Source organism: Myotis myotis, unplaced genomic scaffold, assembly GCF_014108235.1.
Source record: "Myotis myotis isolate mMyoMyo1 unplaced genomic scaffold, mMyoMyo1.p scaffold_m19_p_25, whole genome shotgun sequence".
NCBI lineage: Eukaryota > Metazoa > Chordata > Mammalia > Chiroptera > Vespertilionidae > Myotis > Myotis myotis.
In genome coordinates, this window is record NW_023416330.1 from 4,014,829 (window position 1) to 4,037,322 (window position 22,494).

The 22,494-nt window shown below is 46.4% G+C and overlaps 1 protein-coding gene across 3 annotated transcripts; it reads left to right on the plus strand.

Annotated features, from left to right (window-relative positions):
* Positions 1–3,698: 3,698 nt before the first annotated feature.
* On the plus strand, positions 3,699–21,865 carry LOC118679397 (ATP-binding cassette sub-family F member 2). 3 transcript variants are annotated; one of them, XM_036356088.1, is made up of 15 exons: positions 3,699–3,844; positions 4,500–4,700; positions 10,447–10,659; positions 12,097–12,279; positions 12,366–12,537; positions 13,758–13,853; positions 15,350–15,452; positions 16,612–16,707; positions 16,879–16,998; positions 17,087–17,176; positions 17,535–17,645; positions 18,317–18,379; positions 18,575–18,703; positions 19,881–20,084; positions 21,239–21,865. In XM_036356088.1, exons 2-15 carry the CDS (start codon positions 4,541–4,543, stop codon positions 21,374–21,376), a joined length of 1,878 nt encoding a protein of 625 aa, XP_036211981.1. In that variant the 5' UTR covers positions 3,699–3,844; positions 4,500–4,540; the 3' UTR covers positions 21,377–21,865. The 3 variants fall into 3 exon arrangements, with proteins under 3 accessions (XP_036211981.1, XP_036211982.1, XP_036211983.1); XM_036356089.1 differs by lacking the exon at positions 3,699–3,844 and adding an exon at positions 3,849–3,964; XM_036356090.1 differs by lacking the exon at positions 3,699–3,844 and adding an exon at positions 4,102–4,413.
* The last annotated feature ends 629 nt before the right edge of the window (positions 21,866–22,494 follow it).

Genomic DNA, 22,494 nt, shown 5'->3' on the forward strand with positions numbered 1-22,494 from the left:
TCTTCCATCCGGTTTATGCACTCTAGGACCCTTATTCTGAATTCTTTTTCTGTCATGTTGCATGCCTCTGTATTACTTAGCTGCTTTTCTGGAGAGTCCTCCTTCTCTTTCCTTTGGGGGTTTCTTTGTCTACCCATGTTTGATCTCACTGACATATCTAGACGTTGAGTCGTTCAGTGGCTGCTCCCTTGGTGGCAGTGACTCCTTGGTCTGTGGTTGCTCTTCGGGCGGTTGCGGTAGCAGCTGCTCTTCAGTTGGCAGCAGCTCCTCTGGTGGGTGCTGCTCACAGCTGTGGTGGCTCTTCTGGCTGGTGGGGCGAGGTTTCACGTACAGCTGCTGTTCCTCAGCAGAGGGTGTGGTGCTCAGGAGGTTGCTGTTGCTTGGATCTGCTTTCCAGGGGAGTTCTGCTCTTCCCGGCTGCAAACCGTCTCACCAGCTGAGCAATTTCGCCAATTCGGGGTGGATGTTACTAGTTTCAGCTGCTCACTCCATTTGCTCCGGGACACGACCTGGGACGCGTCTGCCTATACCGCCGCCATCTTCCGTCTCCTCTCAAGTTGTTTCTATTGCAGAAAAGGACGAGCTGGTTAAACAATCAGCTTCTTCACCCTCACTGGTGCAAAGGTCCCGCTTTGGCTTCAGTCCAACCAGACTGCGTCCACTGGGTCGACTAGGAACAAAGAAGGACGCAGAGGCTATTAGCAGACTCGCAGCGCTCCCCGGTTGGGCCTGCGGGGGCAGCAGGCCTGCCACTGGGCCGGCTGATGGCCTCGACCAGAGTCACCGGAGCTTGCCTGGGGCTGGCGCGGGTCAAAAGCCCGCGCTCCTGGTCGGCTGCCGGGCTCTGGGCTCTCCTTCCTGTTTTTATAACTTAAAATTTTACATTTAGATCCATCATCTGTTCTGAATTAAATTTTGTATAGGATGTGAGGTGTGGACCTAAGTTCCTCTCTCCTTTCCTTTTTAAATGGGTCACCTATTGTAGCACCATTTTTTGAAAGCATGGTTCCTTTTCTACTGAGTTGCCTTTGCACCATTGCCTCAAATCAGTTGTCCATGTTTGTGGGGCCCAGAACTAGATTCTGTTTTGTTGCATTGATCTACTTGTCTATTTTGATGCCATTAACACACTGCCTTAATTGAAGCCATGTAGTGTCAGTCATCCTACTTTGTTTTTTGCCAAAATTGTTTAGGCCATTCTAGGTCCTTTGCATTTCCATGTGAATTTTAGAACCGATTTGTCAATTTCTACAAAACATATCCTAAGATTTTTATTGAGATTGTATTGAATCTGTAGATCAATTTTGGAATAACTGACATTGTAACTATATAGTCTTTTGACTCATGAACATTGTAAATGTATTCATTTATTTAGATCTTAATTTGGCAGTGTTTTATAATTTTTACTGTTTAGATCTTTTACACCTTTTCTCAGATTCATGTCTAAATATTTCATATTTTTGATGCTCTAATAAATAGTAAATCTAATTTTCAAAAACAAATCAATGGAAAAAATACCCTCAGGTGAGAATTAACCAAAACACAAAAACAAACCAACAAAACTCTAATCCTTCTAAGAAACATATGAGGTAAGTACTATCATCAGTCCCACTTTACAGAGGAGAGAATGTATTTTTTCCAGGTCACACACTGTAAATGGTAGCATTGGGGTTTGAATGCAGGCAGTTTGCTCCCAGAATTCATGCACTTGGTTATGCTATGACAAGTGAGGTCCCCATCCAGGAATTCCAGCAGCAGGCACAAGTCACTTCTTTTAAGGCACTTACCACCTAAATGCCATGGTTTGTTCACCTTTTTAAAGTTCCTTCTTGCCCTAACCGGTTTGGCTCAGTGGCTAGAGCGTCAGCCTGCGGACTCAAGGGTCCCAGGTTCGATTCCGGTCAAGGGCATGTACCTTGGTTGCGGGCACATCCCCAGTAGGGGGTGTGCAGGAGGCAGCTGATCGATGTTTCTCTCTCATTGATGTTTCTCTCTATTCCTCTCCCTTCTTCTCTGTAAAAAAGTCAATAAAATATATTTTTAAAAAAAAAGTTCCTTCTTAACTGCGAGCTCCCTAGGGCAGTGGTCAGCAAACCGCGGCTCACGAGCCACATGTGGCTCTTTGGCCCCTTGAGTGTGGCTCTTCCACAAAATACCACGTGCGGGCGTGCATGTACAGTGCGATTGAACCTTCGTGGCCCATACGCAGAAGTCGGTTTTCGGCCTGGGCGAGTCTATTTTGAAGAAGTGGCGTTAGAAGAAGTGGAGGGTGTCGGGCAGTCGGGCGACGGGAGACACGGCACAGGCGGGCCTCGGGATACACAGCGTGGGGGAGGCGGGCGCGATTCATGCACGAGTTGAGTGAGCCGGTCAGTCAGCAGTCTCATTGTGCAGTGGTTAGTGCTAGTCGCCTCCGCAAATCGCACGCGGGTGACAAAAGTACCTACTCGAAGCATAAAGTTACCTGTATTTTTCCAACCAGCTGCAAATCCTACAGGTATTTTTGTCATCAATTTAAGAATTGTAATTATTTTGTGTTGGTGGCTTTATTATTATTATAAAATGAAACATTTTTTTAGGTGCCCTGTTTGACATGGCTACAAAAAAGAAGCAAACTACCTATATAGTTTAAGTTTAAAAAATGTGGCTCTCAAAAGAAATTTCAGTCGTTGTACTGTTGATATTTGGCTCTGTTGACTAATGAGTTTGCCGACCACTGGCCTAGGGTGAGAGAATGCCTTGTCACCATTGCAACTCCAGCATCTAGCTCTGAGCCTAACGTACACTGGACACTTAATTGGTGGAGGGTAATCTAGAAAAAGTTACTTTCAAAGGCATGAATGTGTGAAATAGAATTATCTGAAATACGAGCAGTTAGATTCTATTGGAGAATCAAGTTTGAGGAAGAAAACTAGTTTTATGTGGGTGGCGGAGTGAGTTTGCTTCCCTACAGCCTGTCACTGATGGTGTGGCCCTGCTGGCCAGAAGCCTGGGGAGGTTAACAGGGATCACAAAACGCCTGCTTTGCGTTTGAAGCTACAAATTTGGGATTTACAGCGTAGGCGATGAGAAATCTGTGAGGCTCACAGGAAAGGTAACGGACTAACTGATGATAAAGGTGTCCTCGGAAAGAGGGTCTTCCCACCAAACTGCATGGTTTCGAGCAGACCTAACAATTCTGGAGTGGGTAGGCTAAGCGGCAAGTTTCAGGAACAACGATCGGCACATTCTACAAGTTTGGTTAACGCTGGATTAGCCTCTTAAATCTCGGTTTCAAGAAACGGGGACGCCTTTCTTTCAGGCAGGATAGCTTTCTGTTCGCAACCGCCTCTCTCTTCCTCCTTTTCCCTCCTCTGCTTTGCCCATTGTTTCGACCCCATTCCTGCCTGATGCAGTCTGGGAAGTGTAGTCGCTCGCCCGCCTACCTAAACCGGGATGCCCTCTAAACTCGGTATCGCCACACAACTCAACAGATTTTCGAGAGGTGGGGTAAAGCGCGGAAGATGCAGCCCGCTTATCCGAGGAGCAATCTGGGACTTGCCGTTTGCAGCAGCCAAAGCTCTTCTGCGAACAGAGGGGTCCAGGACTCTAATCTCCCTCCGCCCACTATCCCGGCCTCGCGCGTCGTAATGACGTCAGGGTCTGTGAGGCCCCTGGGATATGCGGTAGTTCTCGAGGAGTGTTCTCTGCCTCGGCAGCTGCGACTTGAGGACCACACTTCCCAGGAGTCTGAGCGGCGGCGCGCCGAGAGCCGCGCGGGCCCGTGATTGGCTGGTGAGCCGGCCGCACGCGGAGGAGCCCCAGGAGCAGCTCCGTTGCGACAGAGGCCGAGCGGCAAGGCCCAGTGAGTTGGGGGAAGAGACGCTGGGGGGAGGGCGCCGGCCAGTGAAGGGGAAGGAGGATGAGAAGAGGGAGGAGGAACGGGGTCGGGATGGATGGAGGAATCTTCGAGGGAGAAGAAAAGGCAAAGGGGGAGAAGCTGACGGGCGGGGGTTGGGGTCCGTTCGGGGGTGGCGTGTGGGGAGACCCCGAGGGGACTCACCCGGGTAGGGGGGACAGTGCGTCCCGGGGGGAGCCGGCTGGGTGGTGTGGAAGTAAGGGGACAGCGGAGAGGAGGCCCGAGGCGGACGGGAGGAGGCAGCCCGGCAAAGCGAGGCGGACGGCTGGAGCGCGGAGCGCCAAGTTGCGGGGAAACCGGAGACGGGACCTCTGCCCTCTGCCGAGGGGCAGAACCCGGTGCCCACCGGGCGCCCTGGAAGGAGGAGCGTTTCCGGAGCGAGGCAGGCCGTGGGGATTGGCGGACACAGCCCGAGGGAAGAGATGCTGAGGTTAAAAGAGCGGCCGAGGATCAGCATCGGCTCGAGAAACTGACAAAGTTGGGAGCTACCGGGCAGGGGCGGAGCTGGTCCCGAGGTTCGCTAGGAAAATTCCCGGCAGGGACGGAGCAGGGCCCGGGCATTCTCCCTAAAGTAGACTTAGGGGTGCTTGCCTTCCTTCAGGCTCCCTGGAAGACCAGTACCGACCCCTGTGGTTCATCACCATGCCCTCCGACCTGGCCAAAAAGAAGGCGGCGAAAAAGAAGGAAGCTGCCAAAGCGCGGCAGCGGCCCAGGAAGGGGCATGAAGAAAACGGAGATGCTGCCGCAGAACCACAGGTGGCAGAGGAGAGAAACGAGGGGGTCAATGGCCAGGAGACCACAGGTGCGTTGAGGGCGAGGTGGGCGCCAGGGCTGGTTGCTAGGACTTGATGGATGCGGGCCCCAGCCAGAGGCCGGATCCGGATGCTGGGGGCACTGAATACTGTATCAGGTGCCTCGAAACTTTGCATGAACCAAAACAATAGCGTTGGAGCTTGTGGCATCCTGTTACTGTTCAGGGAAACACAGGCTCCTCACATACCCGGGGCAGGCAGCTGGGAGAGCCGTGCTACTTTGTTGCTCTGTCTGCTAGACTGTGAGGAGGAGGTCAGCTCCCTGCCCCTTTCTCAGTTCCCATTTCTACACCTGGTGGTCAGTGTGCCAGGCTCTTTGCCAAATCACACCCTTGTCCTCTCTGGGGTAATGACTTCTATTCATAAACTTATGAATTACTTTATGGGTTTTTCCTGGGAAAGAGATAATTTCTGTTATAGTTTGGAAAATATGTAGCACTTCTCCAGGGCTGGACACTGTTCTACATACTGAGGTGCTCAGCTATACACACAGTCTGCCCTCGCAGAACTGACAGTCTAGGTGGGGGAACATGGCAGTGTGTGATAAAGAATATTCCAGCCCTAGCCGGTTTGGCTCAGTGGATAGAGCGTCAGCCTGCGGACTGAAAGGTCCCAGGTGCGATTCCGGTCAAGGGCACATGCCTGGGGTTTTAGGCTTGATCCCCAGTGGGGGGCGTGCAGAAAGCAGCCAATCAGTGATTCTCTCTCATCATTGATGTTTCTATCTCTCTATCCCTCTCCCTTCCTCTCTGAAATCAATAAAAATATATAAAAAGAAAAGAAAAATAATGTTAAAAAAAAGAAAGAAAAATAATATTCCAGGCTCTTGGGAGTCTATTTCCAGCCCTCCCCCCTGCCCCCTGAAGGCTCTCTAAACAGGCCTTCTCAATACAGACTATTATTATTCCTTGAATAGTCACCATGTTTCTGTCCTTTTACACACTGAGTTCTAATACCACAATTTTTATGCTAGTTACATTTGACATTTTTTCTCAAAGCCTTTCCCAATCAAACCTGACCTTAATATTTCCATTTACTACACTCCTGTGCTATCTTATACCATTACCTTTTATATTTTCTCTTCTGTTTTTGTGTTTTTTTTTCCACCTAAATTGTTTGGTTTTTGCAGGGACTGTGTCTTGGATAATGCTATTTTGTATGACTAGCCTTGCAGATAGAGATGCTAAGTAAATGTTTGAAGAGGAGAGGAGAATTACTAATGCAAATTATGACAGTCAGATAGAAATTCAGAAAAGGAGGAGTTAAAAATGATTGAGAGTAGAGAGTTGAGTGGTAAGAATTGTCTCCAAAATAAGAATTATAGGAAAAAACTGGTGCATTGAAGTCAGGCCATGGGGAAGTTTTATTCTTGGCAGGAGGAGGGATGAGAAGTTAAGAATGGTGGGAGTGAACAGGCTGAGTTGTGATCTCTGAAGTAGAGAGTTGGGGTCCCCTCTAGATGCTCAGGAACCATGGTAAGCTGTATCATTGGCTCTGTGGGGACTTTCTGGATGAATTGGAAAGGTAGAAAACTGAATCCTACTTTGAGACTATTGTCTACTGTCCTCATTACAAATTTCTTCACCCTTCCTCTTCTATGAAAATAGAATTTCCCAGGGAACCCAGATATAGCATCCCTATCTCAATAATACAGGATCTTTGGATTTTACCTTGCTTCCTCAGGGAGATACTATTATGAAATGTGACAAACCCTCTCAACCAACATTTCTTATTGCCAGGAGCCATGTCGTTTCTGCTTTCATAATTAATGAGTCCTCTCTCCTCTGGGTTTGGGATTATTTGATACTGTGAGTGACCATTCTCCAGCCTTTACCAATTGCCATTACCATGTGGTCTTCCTTAGATAGCAAGGTCTGAAAAGACCAAGATAAATAGCAAAGAAAGTGACCTCTGACCAACAGTTCCACCTTCTTTACAATGTGAGACACTTTAAGATACGCACTGGAGAATGAGTAGAAGGGACAGTACTCACTCTGGTGAAGTTTGTTCCAGAATCTTTTTTCCATTTCTTCAAAACTATTCACTTGTCTTTGGAGCCTGTTTTCTGGGATATTGTAGGTTAGACAATGAGGTCTGTTTAAGTGTCTTTCTTTTGAAGCTTAGAAGGTGACTTAGGTTATAGATGCTATAAACTGGAAGAGATCAAAAGAAAATGGCATATAGCCCTCCCTTAATTTTGATCTTCCCCTGCCTGAGCAGATGAAGAGAAAGACTAGGGATTGTCAAACTTTTTCTGTAAAGATCCAAATAGTAATGTAATATTTTAAACAATAAAGAATTAAAGGGGAAAAAAAAGAGTATTAAGATATTGGTGGGTTTCTCCTAATGTCACTGAACAAGAAAAAAAAAAATCCAGATAGTAAATATTTGTGGCTTTGTGGGCTATACATATGGACTATATCTTGCAGCTGTTCAATTCTCTCACTGTAGTAGAAAGCAGCCATAGACAATATGTAAATAATGAATGTGGCTGTGTTCCAATAAAACTTTTATTTATAAAAGTAGGCAGTTGGCCAGCCTTTTTTTTAAGCCACCTTCTCTCCTAAGCTAAGAATGGTTTTTACATTTTTTTAGAGGGTTACATTTCAATGGTAATGTAGATACTAAATAATGATCTTGATTTTACCACTTGTCCTGTAAACTCTAAAATGTTTACCATCTGGCCCTTTAAGAAAAAGTTTATCAACTACTTATCTAAACATGAACTTCTTTCTCCCTACTCCATAATCATCTCAGCATCTAGAACAGGGATTGGCACAAAGCAAGGCTGTGGGAAGCTTGGTAACACAACCATATTGAAAAAAGACTTAAAATTCCTCCTTGCAGTCAAAACTAAAAACTTAGTCCTCCATTCAAAAAGTACTTATCAAGCACTTACATATATATCATAGTGTTCAGGAGCTGAGGTAGGTACAGAATGACTGCTGTCTGTCTTGTGGAGCATTCTCCGCCCTCAGTGCTGGTTCCTTGCAAATAGAGCAGGTTTAGCAGCAAGGTGGGTAATGGTGCCAGCACAGGTAATCTGACAGGATGGGGTATTTGGAGAGTGACCTCTGAGACTGACCACGTACCACCACACCTTCTGTCTTGGCATTGCTCTCCCCAAGCTTACCTGTCCAAGGAGGGCACCGAGCTGTCTTCCCCCCTCTACTACATCTCTACTCGTCCTGAGAACAAGCGCATGACTTTTCTCATTTCATGGGTTCTACTCTAAAATCACTAAGGGAACACAGATAAGGGTAACAGACTAAAAAGTCAGAAAATTCTCGTACTGCAACCTCGTGTGTAGTTTCTGATTCCTACTTGAATAGGTAACTAGATCACCTTTTCTCTTTTGGCTAAGCTTACTAAGACTCCCTCCACTCCCATTTCTGTCCACTTTCAACAACTCTTTGTGGGTACTTTCCTATGTAGAAAGGTAGTATAGTGAAGCAGGTGAGGTCATGGGCTTTGGGACCAGACAAGCACTAGTTCAAATTCTGACTCTGTCACTTACTAGCCTTTTTGGCCTTGACTATGTTATCTAACCTCTTCATTTATAAACTGGGGTTTATAGGTGTATGTGCCATAAGGATTATTAGTATTAAATTAGATGGGAAATAAGGATTATTAGTATTAAATAAGGTTTATTACTAATACTAATAAGGATTATTAGTATTAAATTAGATGATACAGCACAGTCCCAGGCACAGAGTAAACTCAGCTATTAGCCAGTTATATTAGCCATTAATAGTAATCATTCTTGGGGGAGGGTTGGTAGGTGGGTGGAAAAGATCAACCAAACAACTTGTATGCATATATGCATACCCCATGGACACAGACAATAAAGTTGTGAAGGCCTGGGGTGGGTGTGGAGGCAGATTAGAAGAGATGAATAGGGGGAAAAGGAGGTATATGTAATACTTTCAACAGTAAAGATTTTTAAAGTATGTAACAGTGTTCTGATAGAATGTGTATAGCATTACTTTACAAATCTAGGTAAATGAAAGACATTGTCATTAAAATGCAAAATAAATTTATTTTATTTACTATTGTAAAAAAAAAAAAAAGTAATAGTTCTCAACCTAAAGATGTAGTCATGCATGAAAAACCACAGAGACAGGACAGCTAGTCTCTTGTCTCAGGATCACTTTACCTCTGAAACCCTTCAGATTTGGGGATTTCTGGCTTGTCCAGCCTTGGCCTTGCCTGCGGTTTCCCTCTGTAAATTTCCTCACTGGTCCCTTCTGGGCAACAAGCTTCCTGGAAGCATCTTCTAGAACAGGGGTGGGGAATGTCTGGCCCTTGGGCCCTATAAGGCCTGCGAAATCATTTGGTCTGGCCCTGCAGAGGCATTAGGGGTGAGTTAGTTAAAAGTTTGACTAAATATAGTAGGCTAATTTTTTATTTTTCTTCTTTTTCTTGTTAATCCTCACCCGAGGACATTTTTTCATTGATTTTTGGAGAGAGTAGAAGGGAAAGAGAGAGACAGAGAGAGAGAAACATCATTGTGAGCGACGCATCCATTGGTTGCTTCCCACATACCCCACCCCCCGACCGGGCCGGGGATTGAGCCTGTCACCGAGGTACATGCCCTTGACTGGAATCAAGCCTGAGACCCTTCAGTCTGCAGGCCAACACTCTATCCACAAGCTAGGGCAGCAGGCTAATTTTTAAGTTGATAATTTTGTATGGCCTGAGAATCATGTTATAAATATCCAAATGGCCCTTGTTAGAAAAAAGGCTTCCCCCCCCCTCCCCCTGATCTAGGAGCTTCTTAGCTTGTGAAATTAGAGAGTTACACCTCTATAGTATCTGCTTTCTGGGAGCATTAGGACTAGTCACTTAATACATACAGAGGACAATTTGCAGTTACAGTCATTCCCACCATGTATGTATATAATCTAGAAACGGGAGGTTAAAAGGATAAGTTATAAACCCTGGCCAGGTGGCTCAGTTGATTTGATGCATCATTCTGTGCACCGAAAGGTTTGATTCCCATTCAGGGCACATGCCTAGGTTGCAGGTTTGATCTCTGGGGAATGTATGGAAGGCAACACATTGTTATTTCTTTCTCAGTGGATGTTTCTTTCCCTTCATCTTTCTAATAACCAATAAAAACATATTCTTGGGTGAGGATTTAAAAAATGGTAAGTTATGAAGTAAAAAGTATCCAAAAAAGCAGGGTATTAGGGCAGATCTATATACAAAGTATCCCCTGTTTAAAGTTTGTAGACCTCTGAATCTGCTCAACTTGATCTGGAGTCCAGGTCCTTTAGAACACACATGCCTTTTTTCAGCATTCAGAATTCTGTATGGTAATATTGAGTAACCTGAATAAAGGGAAAAGCCACAAATGTCCATACAGGGACTGGAAACCTGGACTCTCAGGTTAAAAGTCTGATGCTCTCCCAACAGAGCGATCCAGGCACTCTAACACAGGGACGGCGAACCTTTTGAGCTTGGCGTGTCAGCATTTTGAAAAACCCTAACTTAACTCTGGTGCCGTGTCACATATAGAAATTTTTTGATCTTTGCAACCATAGTAAAACAAAAGATTTATATTTTTGATATTTATTTTATATATTTAAATGCCATTTAACAAAGCAAAATCAACGAAAAACATGAGTTCGTGTATCACCTCTGACACGCGTGTCATAGGTTCGCCATCACTGCTCTTGCATATGCCTTGAGAGCTGCGTCTCTTCCCAAACTGCTTTTCTTCTCTGTCCCCAGAAGTGGATTTGCTGTCCAAGGAGCTGGAGGACTTTGAGATGAAGAAAGCTGCCGCTCGAGCTGTCACTGGTGTCCTTGCCTCTCACCCCAACAGTACTGATGTCCACATTATCAACCTCTCCCTCACTTTTCATGGTCAAGAGCTGCTCAGTGACACCAAACTGGAATTAAACTCGGGCCGTCGTTATGGTCTCATTGGCTTAAATGGAATTGGTGAGGCCCTTGGAAGGCGAGGTGGGAGGTATCTCTCCTTGGCTCATCTGTCACTCAGCGAGTATTTACCTAGCACCAGCTATGTACAAAGCAAGGAGTTTACAGTATGGGTGGGAGAGCAGAAATGCCCAGGGAAAGGAGCTAGCAATACAGAGCAGTGTGTGGTAAGTACCACATGAGTAGTTACAATAGGTGCTGGAAAAGTGGGCGGGAGGGGTGGGTTGGCAGTGTGAGGCTGCTGTAGATGAACAGATTTCACAGAGGAGGGGTGAGGCAAGAATTGGAGGGAAGGTGTCCTAAGAACGGGGAGCGGGTAATAGGGTTTGAATGAATGAAAGGAAGGAAGGGTCCAGCCAGTGTGGCTCAGTGTTTGAGCTGGAGGTCACTGGTTTGATTCTAGTCAGGGCACATGCATGGGTTGCGGGCCTATACCCAGTAGGGGGTGTGCAGGAGGCAGCCGATCCGTACCTCTCCCTTTCTTTCTTTCTTTCTTCCTTCCTTCCTTCCTTCCTTCCTTCCTTCCTTCCTTCCTTCCTTCCTTCCTTCCTTCCTTCCTTCCTTCCTTTCTCTCTCTCTCTCTCTCTCTCTCTCTCTCTCTCTCTCTCTCTCTCATGTTTCTGTACCTCCCTCTTTCTTCCTCTCTCTCTGAAATCAATAAAGACATTTTATTATTATTACTTTTTTAAAATAACTCTTTTTATTTCACTGGGTTGCGGGCACATCCCCAGTGGGGGGTGTGCAGGAGGCAGCTGATCGATGTTTCTCTCTCATCGATATTTCTAACTCTCTATCTCTCTCCCTTCCTCTCTGTAAAAAATCAATAAAATATATAAAAAAAAATAAAAATAAAATAAAATAAAATAACTCTTTTTATTTCAGAGAGAGAGAGAGAGAAACATCAATGATGTGAGAAAATTGTTGATTGGCTGCCTCCTACATTCTCCGCACTGGGTATCAGGCCTGCAACCCAGGCATGTGCCCTGACATGGAATCGAACCGCTACCTTCCGGTTCATGAGTCAGTCAGTGCTCAACCACTGAACCACATTGGCTGGGAAATAAAGACATATTTTTTAAAAAAAGAAAGGAAGGAAGGAAAGTACTAAAAAAAAAAAAAATGGTGCCCTAGCCGGCTTGACTCAGTGGATAGAGCGTTGGCCTGCAGACTGAAGGGTCCTGGGTTTGATTCTGGTCAAGGGCATATGCCTGGGTTACCGGCTCGATCCTCAGTAGGGGGCATGTAGGAGGCAGCTGATCAATTATTCTCATCATTGATGTTTCTATCTCTCTCTCCCTCTCCCTTCCTCTCTGAAATCAATGAAAATGTATTTTTTTAAAAATGGTGAGGTTGTGGCTGGGCTGGAGTGGAGGAACTGGTTGGAGTAATGACACAAAACTGCTGAGTGTCCCCTTCCCACTCTTTGCCTGCCTCTCTCAGGCAAGTCCATGCTGCTCTCTGCCATTGGGAAACGTGAAGTGCCCATCCCTGAGCACATCGACATCTACCATCTGACTCGGGAGATGCCCCCTAGTGACAAGACACCCCTGCAGTGTGTGATGGAAGTCGATACGGAGCGGGCCATGCTGGAGAAGGAGGCTGAGCGGCTGGCTCACGAGGATGGTAGGGCTCCAGACCTGGGGGGTGGAGGTGCGAGGCTTCCTCCCGGGAAGGGCCCAGGGAGCCTGAAGGCTGTTCACTGCCCACAGCGGAGTGTGAGAAACTCATGGAGCTCTACGAGCGTCTGGAGGAGCTGGATGCTGACAAGGCAGAGATGAGAGCCTCGCGGATCTTGCACGGACTGGGTTTCACACCTGCCATGCAGCGCAAGAAACTAAAAGACTTCAGTGGAGGCTGGAGGATGAGGGTTGCCCTCGCCAGGTGAGTCCCTCTCCTTCCCCCCCTGTAGCTCCCCTTCTCTCTCAGGGATGAAAGCTCGCTCTAATAGAAGTGTTTTGAACAGGGGTCAGTGGTCAGTAACTGCCAAACAGGACACCAACATCGACGATGTGGAGGGCTGATGTGTGTGGGTTAAGGAGTGGGCTCCTGACTGAGTGGTCGCTGTTGGGTTCTGGCATAGTGTTTAGGCATCTTCGGTAAATGGTGGAATAGGTCTGCCTTTCTCCTCCTGACTCCCCTTTCACCCTTTTTTGTGCTTCAGTCTTTCTCATTGTTTTTTCTATAAGGAGAGAATGTTAGAATGCTAGCTGTTAAGATCTGTTTTCTCATCTTCTTGTGACTTGGACCTGAAATGAGTTTCTTTCTTTTTTTTAAAATATATTTATTTATTCTCCCTTTACCCTTTTCTACCTCCCCCCACTCCCCTTTCCCTCTGGTAATCACCATACTTTGTCTGTGTCTATGAGGGTTTTTTTTTCTTCACTTAATCCCTTTACTGAGCTTCATAACCATCATTCCTTTAGCAATCCCCCCAGAAAGTCCCGATTAAATAGGTGGTTCCCTAGCCACCATTGTCTGCCAGGTGCCTTGGTGAGCCTGACACGCTGCCTCAGCAAGGCTGCCTGTGTGCACCTTCAAGCACGAGTGCAGGGATCCCACGTGTGAGAAGGATTAGCTGCCTTGGGTTTGCCTAGAGAGCTTTTAAAAATACAGATTTCCTAGCCTGTTCTTATTTCTAAAAAGCTCCACAGATGTGGGAACCAGAGTTATCCCCTTGCTTCTCCTGTCTTGAGATTCCATCTAAGAAAAGAGCTTTCTCTGGACTTCTTGCTAGAGGCCAGCAACCCTGCCAGATAGCTCTAACCTGAATACTTTTCGCTGCAATGATTGGTTTCTTCTGTCCTTTTTCCTTCCTGATGGTTACCATCATCAGTGTAAAAGACTGACAGACTCAAAGACTTTTACAGTCTCATCTCCAAAGCATATCATCCCTCTGCTTCTCAACCCTGTTTCTGCCCTTTAACCTCTGCTCTTCAACTCTGGTTTCTCTCCTAGTTCTCCCTTTCCTCTGAGGTATAGAACCTAGAATTGGTTTCAGGACTCAAGCCAGGCCTGACCCAAATTGCGGTAGCAGGCAAGGCAGTCCCTTTCTGTGTCGCACCCATTAGACTGAGGTGGCTCTGTCCTTTCCTGTCCTTCAGAGCCCTCTTCATTCGGCCCTTCATGCTGCTCCTGGACGAGCCCACCAACCACCTGGACCTCGATGCTTGTGTGTGGTTGGAAGAGGAACTAAAGACGTAAGGGGACAGGGCTGGGGTTGGGAGTGGGCAGGTGCTGAGGAGGGAGTTGAGCAGGGTCCAGAGGAAATGGATACCCAGAAACCGCACTGATATTAGAGCAGTTAACAAATGAATGGAGTGAGGCCACGAAGGCCACAGTGACAGTGGTAAGCACCTTTAGGGCTGGCCTTTGTGTTTGATTGTCTTTCTTTTGTCTGAAACGTGGGTGGTTTTTTGTTTTCATTAAAGCTGATTTCTTTTTTTCATTAATTTCAGAGAGTAAAGGAGAGGGAGAGAGAGGTAGAAACATCAATGATGAGAGAGAACCATTGATTGGCTGCCTCCTGCACACCCCTACTAGGGATTGAGCCTGTAACCCAGGCATGTGCCCTTGACTGGAATCGAACCTGGGACCTTTCAGTTCACAGTAAAGCTGATTTCTTTAACTAGATTTCTAGCCATCACATATAGATATCATTTTTGTTTATATTAAAGCCAATTTCTTTTTATTTTATTTTATTTTTTTAAATATATTTTATTGATTTTTCACAGAGAGGATGAGAGAGGAATAGAGTTAGAAACATCCATCAGCTGCCTCCTGCACACCCCCTACTGGGGATGTGCCCGCAACCAAGGTACATGCCCTTGACCAGAATCGAACCCGGGACCCCTGAGATCGCAGGCCGACGCTCTATCCACTAAGCCAAACCGGTCAGGGAAGCCAATTTCTTTAAAAAAAAATATTTTTATTGATTTCAGAGAGGAAGGGAGAGGGAGAGAGAGATAGAAACATCAATGATGAGAGGGCCTGCTCCTGCACGCCCCGCACTGGGGATCAAACTGTGACCTTCTGGTTTGAATGTGACCTTCTGGTTTGAGCGTCACAGGTTGACGCTCAACCACTGAGCCACACCAGCTATGCTTAAAGTCAATTTCTTTAACTGTATTTATAGACATTATCTAAGATCATGATGTAGTGACAAAGAAAAAATAGCAGATATGGCAATGGTCTCTCTGGTTAAAGAGCTGAATAACCTGGGGTATTGTGCCAGCTCTAGACGAAGGTTTTCAGTGGTCTCTGCAGTGACTTGGTACCTTCTTTCAAAAAGAAGAGTGTCATGATTTTGACTGTGCCGATTCCAGTTCTTCTCACCCATAGTTCCAATACACTTATGGGTGGGTCTGTGCACATACACTTTTGTTTTTACCATCACTGGTACTACCATTTCTACTCCATTCTGTTGAAAATTAGAACCTGGAGGAAAATTAGAAGATGAGGGAATCTCAGACTGTCTCACCACACTTTGAAAGGCATTAAAACGTCCTTATAGGTAAATGGTGCACTAGTGGCTTCAGTGCTTGCTGAGAGCTGGGAATTGACCAATAAATCTAACAGGTGCTCAAGTGTAAGGATGAACAAGGATGAAGGTTTTCTGGGCCTGACTCTCAGCTTACCTGTTGTGGACTATCTTCCAGTTGTGAGCACCCCCCTGACTGGTTCTTTGGCTTTGCAGTTTTAAGCGCATCCTGGTTCTCGTCTCCCATTCCCAGGACTTTCTGAATGGTGTCTGTACCAACATCATTCACATGCACAACAAGAAACTGAAGTATTATACGGTGAGTAGCCCCACCTTCTCCACAGAAACCTTTTGCTTACCAATTCCCTGAAGTTCTCCTTTAAAAAACACACAAACAAACCAAAAAACAGACTTAGCAGTCTTTTCTACCTATTGCTATAAAAATATGTGGACAAGGAATCTTGCAGCCTGTTTTAGTCCCAAAGTATTTGCTTTCAGGCCATAAGCCTGGATTGTCAGCCAGTGCACACAGTGTATGTTTGCGTTGTGGCAAAGAGATTGACTTTTCACGGTACCTAGGCTGCCCTCTGTCTTCCTGAATGGCTGCTTAACTGCTTCATGACTGTCGGCACATTTACCCTCCTTCCATGAAGAATGGGCGTCGGGATCTCGACAGCCTATTTTTGTGCCTTTTCATAGTCTCTATTTCAAAAATCATATCAAATGAAAAATAGAAGTCCTCTTCATTCATAACTATACTTGCCATGGGAGTACTAATAGTTTCTTAAATAGCCTTCCAGAAATTTCCTGTGTACCTGCAAGCATTTGTGGAAAATTTCTTGTATACATATCACAGTTGTAATCTTAATAATCATTCTCTTCTGTAGGTTGCTGTTAAAGTTTACTGTATCTTGGACTGCTTTTCATATGAATATATATATCAATCAACCTCATTCATTTTGGTGGTTGCATGGTATTTCGTTGTGTGGCTATCCTATACCTTATTTGTCAAACCCGTTTTAATGGATATTTAGGTTGAGTCTAGTGTTTTGCAGATAGAAACCATGGCAGTCCAATTGTGCAGGGTTTGCCAGGTCCTAAATCTGATTGGTCTGTGTCTTCCCTCCTGGGAGCAGTTCTTGTCAACTGCAGGGGGCTTCAGCCTCTAGGGGTGGGTGTATTAGGGAGAGCCTTGTGATGTCTGTACGACGGTGGTTTTCACGGCTGCTCCCAATGCTGTGGGTGTGTTTATGGCTAAAGTGAGGATTTGGTCTGGCGCCTTGCTCTGGCTGAGGCATACAATTTGAAAGGCCCCAGATTCCAGATCAGGATATGCTTTTTTAGTGCATTTCCTCTTTCCCTACGGCACAGTCTTATAGCCAAGGCCTAGTCACATGCCATCTGCATCCCCTAAACCCTGGGTGAGAACCCAGGACTGAGGTTCACGCTGCCCCCCTCACTGGCGCGTTTCCCCACAGGGTAATTATGACCAGTATGTGAAGACACGGCTGGAGCTGGAGGAGAACCAGATGAAGAGGTTTCACTGGGAGCAAGATCAGATTGCGCACATGAAGGTAGGGCAGTTGGGATGTGGGTAGGGCATCCAGGGAGTGGGATGAGGGTTTCGGGAGAGTTTAGGGGTACTAAAAAAAGTCAGGAGGAGGCACATAAGTTTTTACTCTGCTTTTAAGACGAGTTGTTTGATGCCTGCCCATTCTCCAAGCCCCCTTTCTGATCTCTTTCAGAACTACATTGCTAGGTTTGGTCATGGCAGCGCTAAACTGGCCCGGCAGGCCCAGAGCAAGGAGAAGACGCTACAGAAAATGATGGCATCAGGACTGACAGAGAGGGTCGTGAGCGACAAGGTGGGGTCCAATTGGGTGGAGAGAGGTGGCCTAAAGTGACGTGATTAAGAAAGCACCTAACCTGATAAATGCCCTGTCCTTTTCCTAGACATTGTCATTTTATTTTCCACCATGTGGCAAGATCCCTCCACCCGTCATTATGGTGCAGAATGTGAGCTTCAAGTATACAAAAGATGGGGTGAGTCTCCTGTGTGGTTGGAAGGCTGGGGTGCATTTTACAAGGTGTCAACTTGCTGGGAGAGTCTTCTGTTCTGTGCTGAGTATACCTCCTAACCCCTGGGCTGTGGGGGATTTTCAGGTGTGGCAGCTGAGGTGCCTCATCCAGGGATTCAGTAGCCCCTCTTACGTAGTTGGGAGGAAGAGTACTCAGCTGGGCCTATGGTGGGGACAGTGGGCTGGAGTCTGCCATGAGAGCTGCCTCCTTCCTCCACACTGCCACCACCTCCAGGCACTCAGTAGGGTTGGTCTGCCAGTCAGTTTGATCGGTATCATGGCCTGGTATCCAGCTCTCTCTCTCTCTCTCTCATCCACCTCAGCCTTGCATCTACAACAATCTAGAATTTGGTATCGACCTTGACACACGAGTGGCTCTGGTAGGGCCCAATGGAGCAGGGAAGTCAACTCTTTTGAAGCTGCTAACTGGAGAGGTATGGTGTCAGATGGGGTGGGACTTCCCAGAGAGAGTACGAGACTGTGTAAGAGAGAGGACACATGCATGGGTCTATTTTTTGTATTTTCAATCAGAGCATTTGCAGGGGTGGGCAAAACTTTTTGACTCGAGGGCCACAATGGGTTCTTAAACTGGACCGGAGGGCCGGAACAAAAGCATGGATGGAGTGTTTGTGTGAACTAATATAAATTCAAAGTAAACATCATTACATAAAAGGGTACGGTCTTTTTTTTTTCTTTTTTTTTTAGTTTTATTCATTTCAAACGGGCCGGATCTGGCCCGCGGGCCGTAGTTTGCCCACGGCTGATTTAGAGTATAGGAACATCTGCATTTACAGATATGCTTTCATTTTAGAAAATATGTGTGGTGCCTATGTTTGAGTCCTTTGTTATACAGTATGTTGCATGCTGTAGTAGACATTTAGTCACCACTGAGGAGATGTGCTGAACATCTACTTCAGTATATCTTCCTAAATATTTTTTATGGACCAGAGTAGTAGTCTGTGAGGAGGTGATGTAGGTTCAGTATAGGAAGTTGTATGAGTTTTGTTCAGTGTGAACATATGTTAGTTTCCCAGTTCTGCCTGTCTCTGCTTCTGACTGGTTTCCTTTTTTGTGTGCTTGTCTTTCCATTTACTACTTTTTCTAGCTATTACCCACAGATGGGATGATCCGAAAACACTCTCATGTCAAGATAGGGCGATACCATCAGGTATGACAGGCCTGGGGTTGAGGTGGGGGAACTCCCCAGTGTGTGGTAATTGGGCTGCATGTGACCCAGTCAACTCCTACCTGCTTCTCCTTGAACAGGTGGTGCCTGGGTAGAGGGAGTAAGTTACTTGGCAAGTTACCCAGCAGGGTTCTTGGACGTCAGTCAGACCTGGGTGGGTTCCTTTTTTTCCTGTAGCATTTACAAGAGCAGCTGGACTTGGACCTTTCCCCTTTGGAGTACATGATGAAGTGCTATCCAGAGATCAAGGAGAAGGAAGAAATGAGGAAGATCATTGGGCGATATGGTCTCACTGGGAAACAGCAGGTTAGTGGAGGCGGGTGTGGGGAAGAAGCCCAGAGGACTGGGAGACTGGCTGGATGGTCAGGGGACACTGTCCTGGCCACCATTCCCTTTCCTCTGCCCCAGGTTGTTATGTAGTAGAGCAGCAGTTTTCAACCTCTTTCATCTGATGTCACACACAAACTATTAAAATTCTGTGGCATACCAAAAAATATATTTGTTGCCAATTTGACCCCAAAAAGGTATAATTTTGATACATGCACACTGGACGGCTATTGTGTTGGCTGTTCTCATTTAAAAAAAATTTTTTTTTTTTTTATTTCAGAGAGGAAGGGGGAGAGGGAGAGATAGAAACATCAGTGATGGGAGATACATTGATCAGCTGCCTCCTGCACAATCCTTACTGGGGATTGAGCCCACAACCTGGGCATGTGCCCTGACCAGAATTGAACCGTGGCCTCCTGGTTCATGGGTCAATGCCCCAAAACAGAGCCACATGGCCAGGCTGTTGTCATTTTTTTATTTGACAATCTAAGGGAAAAGAGGCCTTTGACTAGTCGGGTATTTCATATTTTAAAAATTTCTGTGGCACACGGTTGAAAATTGCTATAGTAGAGCATTTAGGTCTCTCTATGAGGAAGGGGCAAGCACATCATGCAGTCTCTGAGCCATTGTGCTTGAGGGCAAGGGAAATTAAACGTAGAAAACAAGTTCCTGGATTCAGGTCTGGACTGAAGGTCCACTGGATTGCTCTGAATCCTAAGGTTTATTTATTTCTTTTTAGAGAGGAAGTGGGGGAGAGACACAGACAGAAACATTGATATGAGAGAGAATCATCAATTGGCTGCCTCCCACATGCACCCCTACTGCATGTGGGAGGCAGGATCAAACCTGCCACCTGGGTATGTGCCTTGACCAGGAATCGAACCTGCTACCTTTTGGTGTATAGGATGATGCCCAGCCAGGCCAGGGCTGAATCATTAAGATTTAAGTGCTGAGAGTCATGGCCTTGGTAACTGCAGGAGCTTCTGGCTTCTGGATGCATTCCTTAAGGCCTGAGAGACTGATGACTGTGTCACCACCTTGCTGCCTGAACTTGGATGTTCCTGACACCAGCTTTTGTTGAGTGACGGGGAAGAGGTGAACTGTGCTGTTTGGTGGGGGTAACACTAACTTATATAAATATCACGGTCCTACTCAGGTGAGCCCGATCCGGAACCTGTCTGATGGGCAGAAGTGCCGGGTGTGTCTGGCCTGGCTGGCCTGGCAGAACCCCCACATGCTCTTCTTGGACGAGCCCACCAATCACCTGGATATTGAGACCATTGATGCCCTGGCTGATGCCATCAATGAGTTTGAGGGTGGTATGATGCTGGTCAGCCATGATTTCAGACTTATTCAGCAGGTGAGGCTCCTGGCTCGGGTGGGAGACCTAGTAGGGGGCATATAGGAGAAGGTTGGATGGAGGACAGTCATGACACATAGGGGGCATGTAACACATTTTTTTCTTAATCCTCACCCGAGGATATTTTTTCATTGATTTTTAGAGAGAGGGAAAGAGAAATATCGATGTGAGAGAAACACATCAATTGGTTGCCTCCTGCACAAGCCCTGACCAGGGCTTGGGCCGGGAAGGAGCCTGCAACCTAGGTATGTGCCCTTGACCAGAATTGAACCGGAGACCCTTTGGTCCAAAGGCTAATGCTCTATCCCAGGGGTCCTCAAACTACGGCCCGCGGGCCACATGCAAATATTGTATTTGTTCCCATTTTGTTTTTTTACTTCAAAATAAGATATGTGCAGTGTGCATAGGAATTTGTTCATAGTTTTTTTTTAAAACTATAGTCCAGCCCTCCAACGGTCTGAGGGACAGTGAACTGGCCCCCTGTTTAAAAAGTTTGATGACCCCTGCTCTATCCACTGAGCCAAACCAGCTAGGGCAACACATTTTTATTTGATTTGGGAAAGGGGCTCAGGGCATAGATGGGGTGGTTTGGATCAGATCTTATGGCTCTTTGGGAAACTTAGAAAGCCTTAATGGACATACTTCATTTCTTCAGTAGCTATTTGGGGATGTTAGCCTATTTAATATTGTTGGCCAAAATCAGGGTGGGAGTTGGGTAGAGAACAGAGTGCTTTTGCTACTGTCCCAAGGTTCTTCAGCCTAATGATATACTAAGGAGAATTTTGATTAGACAGAGGGCTACCACCAGTCTTTGGTGAAAAAGCTGCTGGTCATTTCTCTGAAGCTTTGGGGAAGATGGGATGGAGCTGAGAGTGAAGCCTGTGAACAGATCTAGGCCCTGCTAGGGGACTGGTAATCAGGAGGACAGCAGCTCCTGGCTGGGAGTCTCCAAACCTGCTCGTTATATTTCCTCTGTGTTAAGCCATCCCAAAGAATGTGGAGATAGTGAAACCAGCCCCGAGCTGGATATGAGGCTGGTGAAGGGGCTTGGAAAGGCTGTGGAGTCTTTTTCCTGGAATTCCCCAAAAACAGCTTTCTGGGAGGGAGAGAGAGAGTGCTGGCCAGGATCATTAAGTCTATGATTTGCTTTCTAGGTAGCACAAGAAATCTGGGTCTGTGAGAAGCAGACAATCACCAAATGGCCTGGAGACATCCTGGCCTACAAGGAGCACCTCAAGTCCAAGCTGGTGGGCGAAGAGCCCCAGCTTAGCAGGAGGACCCACAATGTGTGAGCCCTACCCTGGCCAGATGGGCCAGGCCCCTGGGGCCGCACTCCTGCATTGCTGCAATACCACTCCCCAGCTCCTCCCCTGCCCCCACCTGCCTTAGCTACACTCTGTGATCCTATCTACAGCTGGACAGTACCTGTCCGTTTTCTGTCCTTCCCATTATTTTTGTCCATGTCTGGACTCAGCCGGCTGTTCCTGCCAGCCCCTTGCTGCTTCCTGACCCTGAGTGATGCAGCCAGAGGCACCTGAGGGTTAGCCCAAGGGCCCACACCCTGGTTGGCTTGTGAAGGAGCTTAGGATCCTGGTTTTCCGAGTTTTGATGAAATTGGAGGAATACAACTCAGCCCACTGCCCCCATTCCTTTCTGCTTCTGGTTTGGAGCTCTGGATCAGGGCCTTATTCCTGATCGGTTTTTAAATAATTATTTAAAAGTGTAACTTTTAGACCTGCGTGACATCTACAAAGCGTCCAATAAAGAAAGAACAAGCCATGGTCCCTGCTTTCTTTCTCGGGTCTCTGTGCCCTTTGCTCCCCTCCTCGCTGCACTGCCAATGTCCATTTCCCTTCAGTAAGAGCTGGGGTGGGTGTCGGGATGGATGTGGTCTGAAGACTAGTCTATAGAGTCCTGAAGAACTCAGTCCCTTTTGCTGATTTGAAATTGTACCTTTTCTTACACTAGTGGTTCACAAACTTTAAGGTTCACAAACTTGAACAAGTCAGAATCACCTGGAGGACATATCAGGTCACAGGTCACGGTCTTTCCTAAGTTTCTGGCTCAGTAGACCAAGAAGTAACATTTCTAACAGGTTCCCAGGTGCTGCTGGTGCTCCTGGCCTGGGGACCACGTTGAGAAGTAGCCTCCTGGAACATGTTTCTCAGAGTTGTCTGAGGCACCTGCCACGTGGGACCTGTATCACACTCTTAGGACGCTTGTTAAAAATGCAGCTGCCCAGGCTCCAGATCTGTTGATTCTGTCTGGTGGGATGGGAGAGGTGCAAAAATGGTCAAGAGTCTGCATTTTCACACCCAAATTTGTGAACCACTGTTGCTGGTCATACAGGGAGCTTTATTATTTTACCTGTATTTTTGCCTGAATTTTCATGAGCACTATCTAGATGACA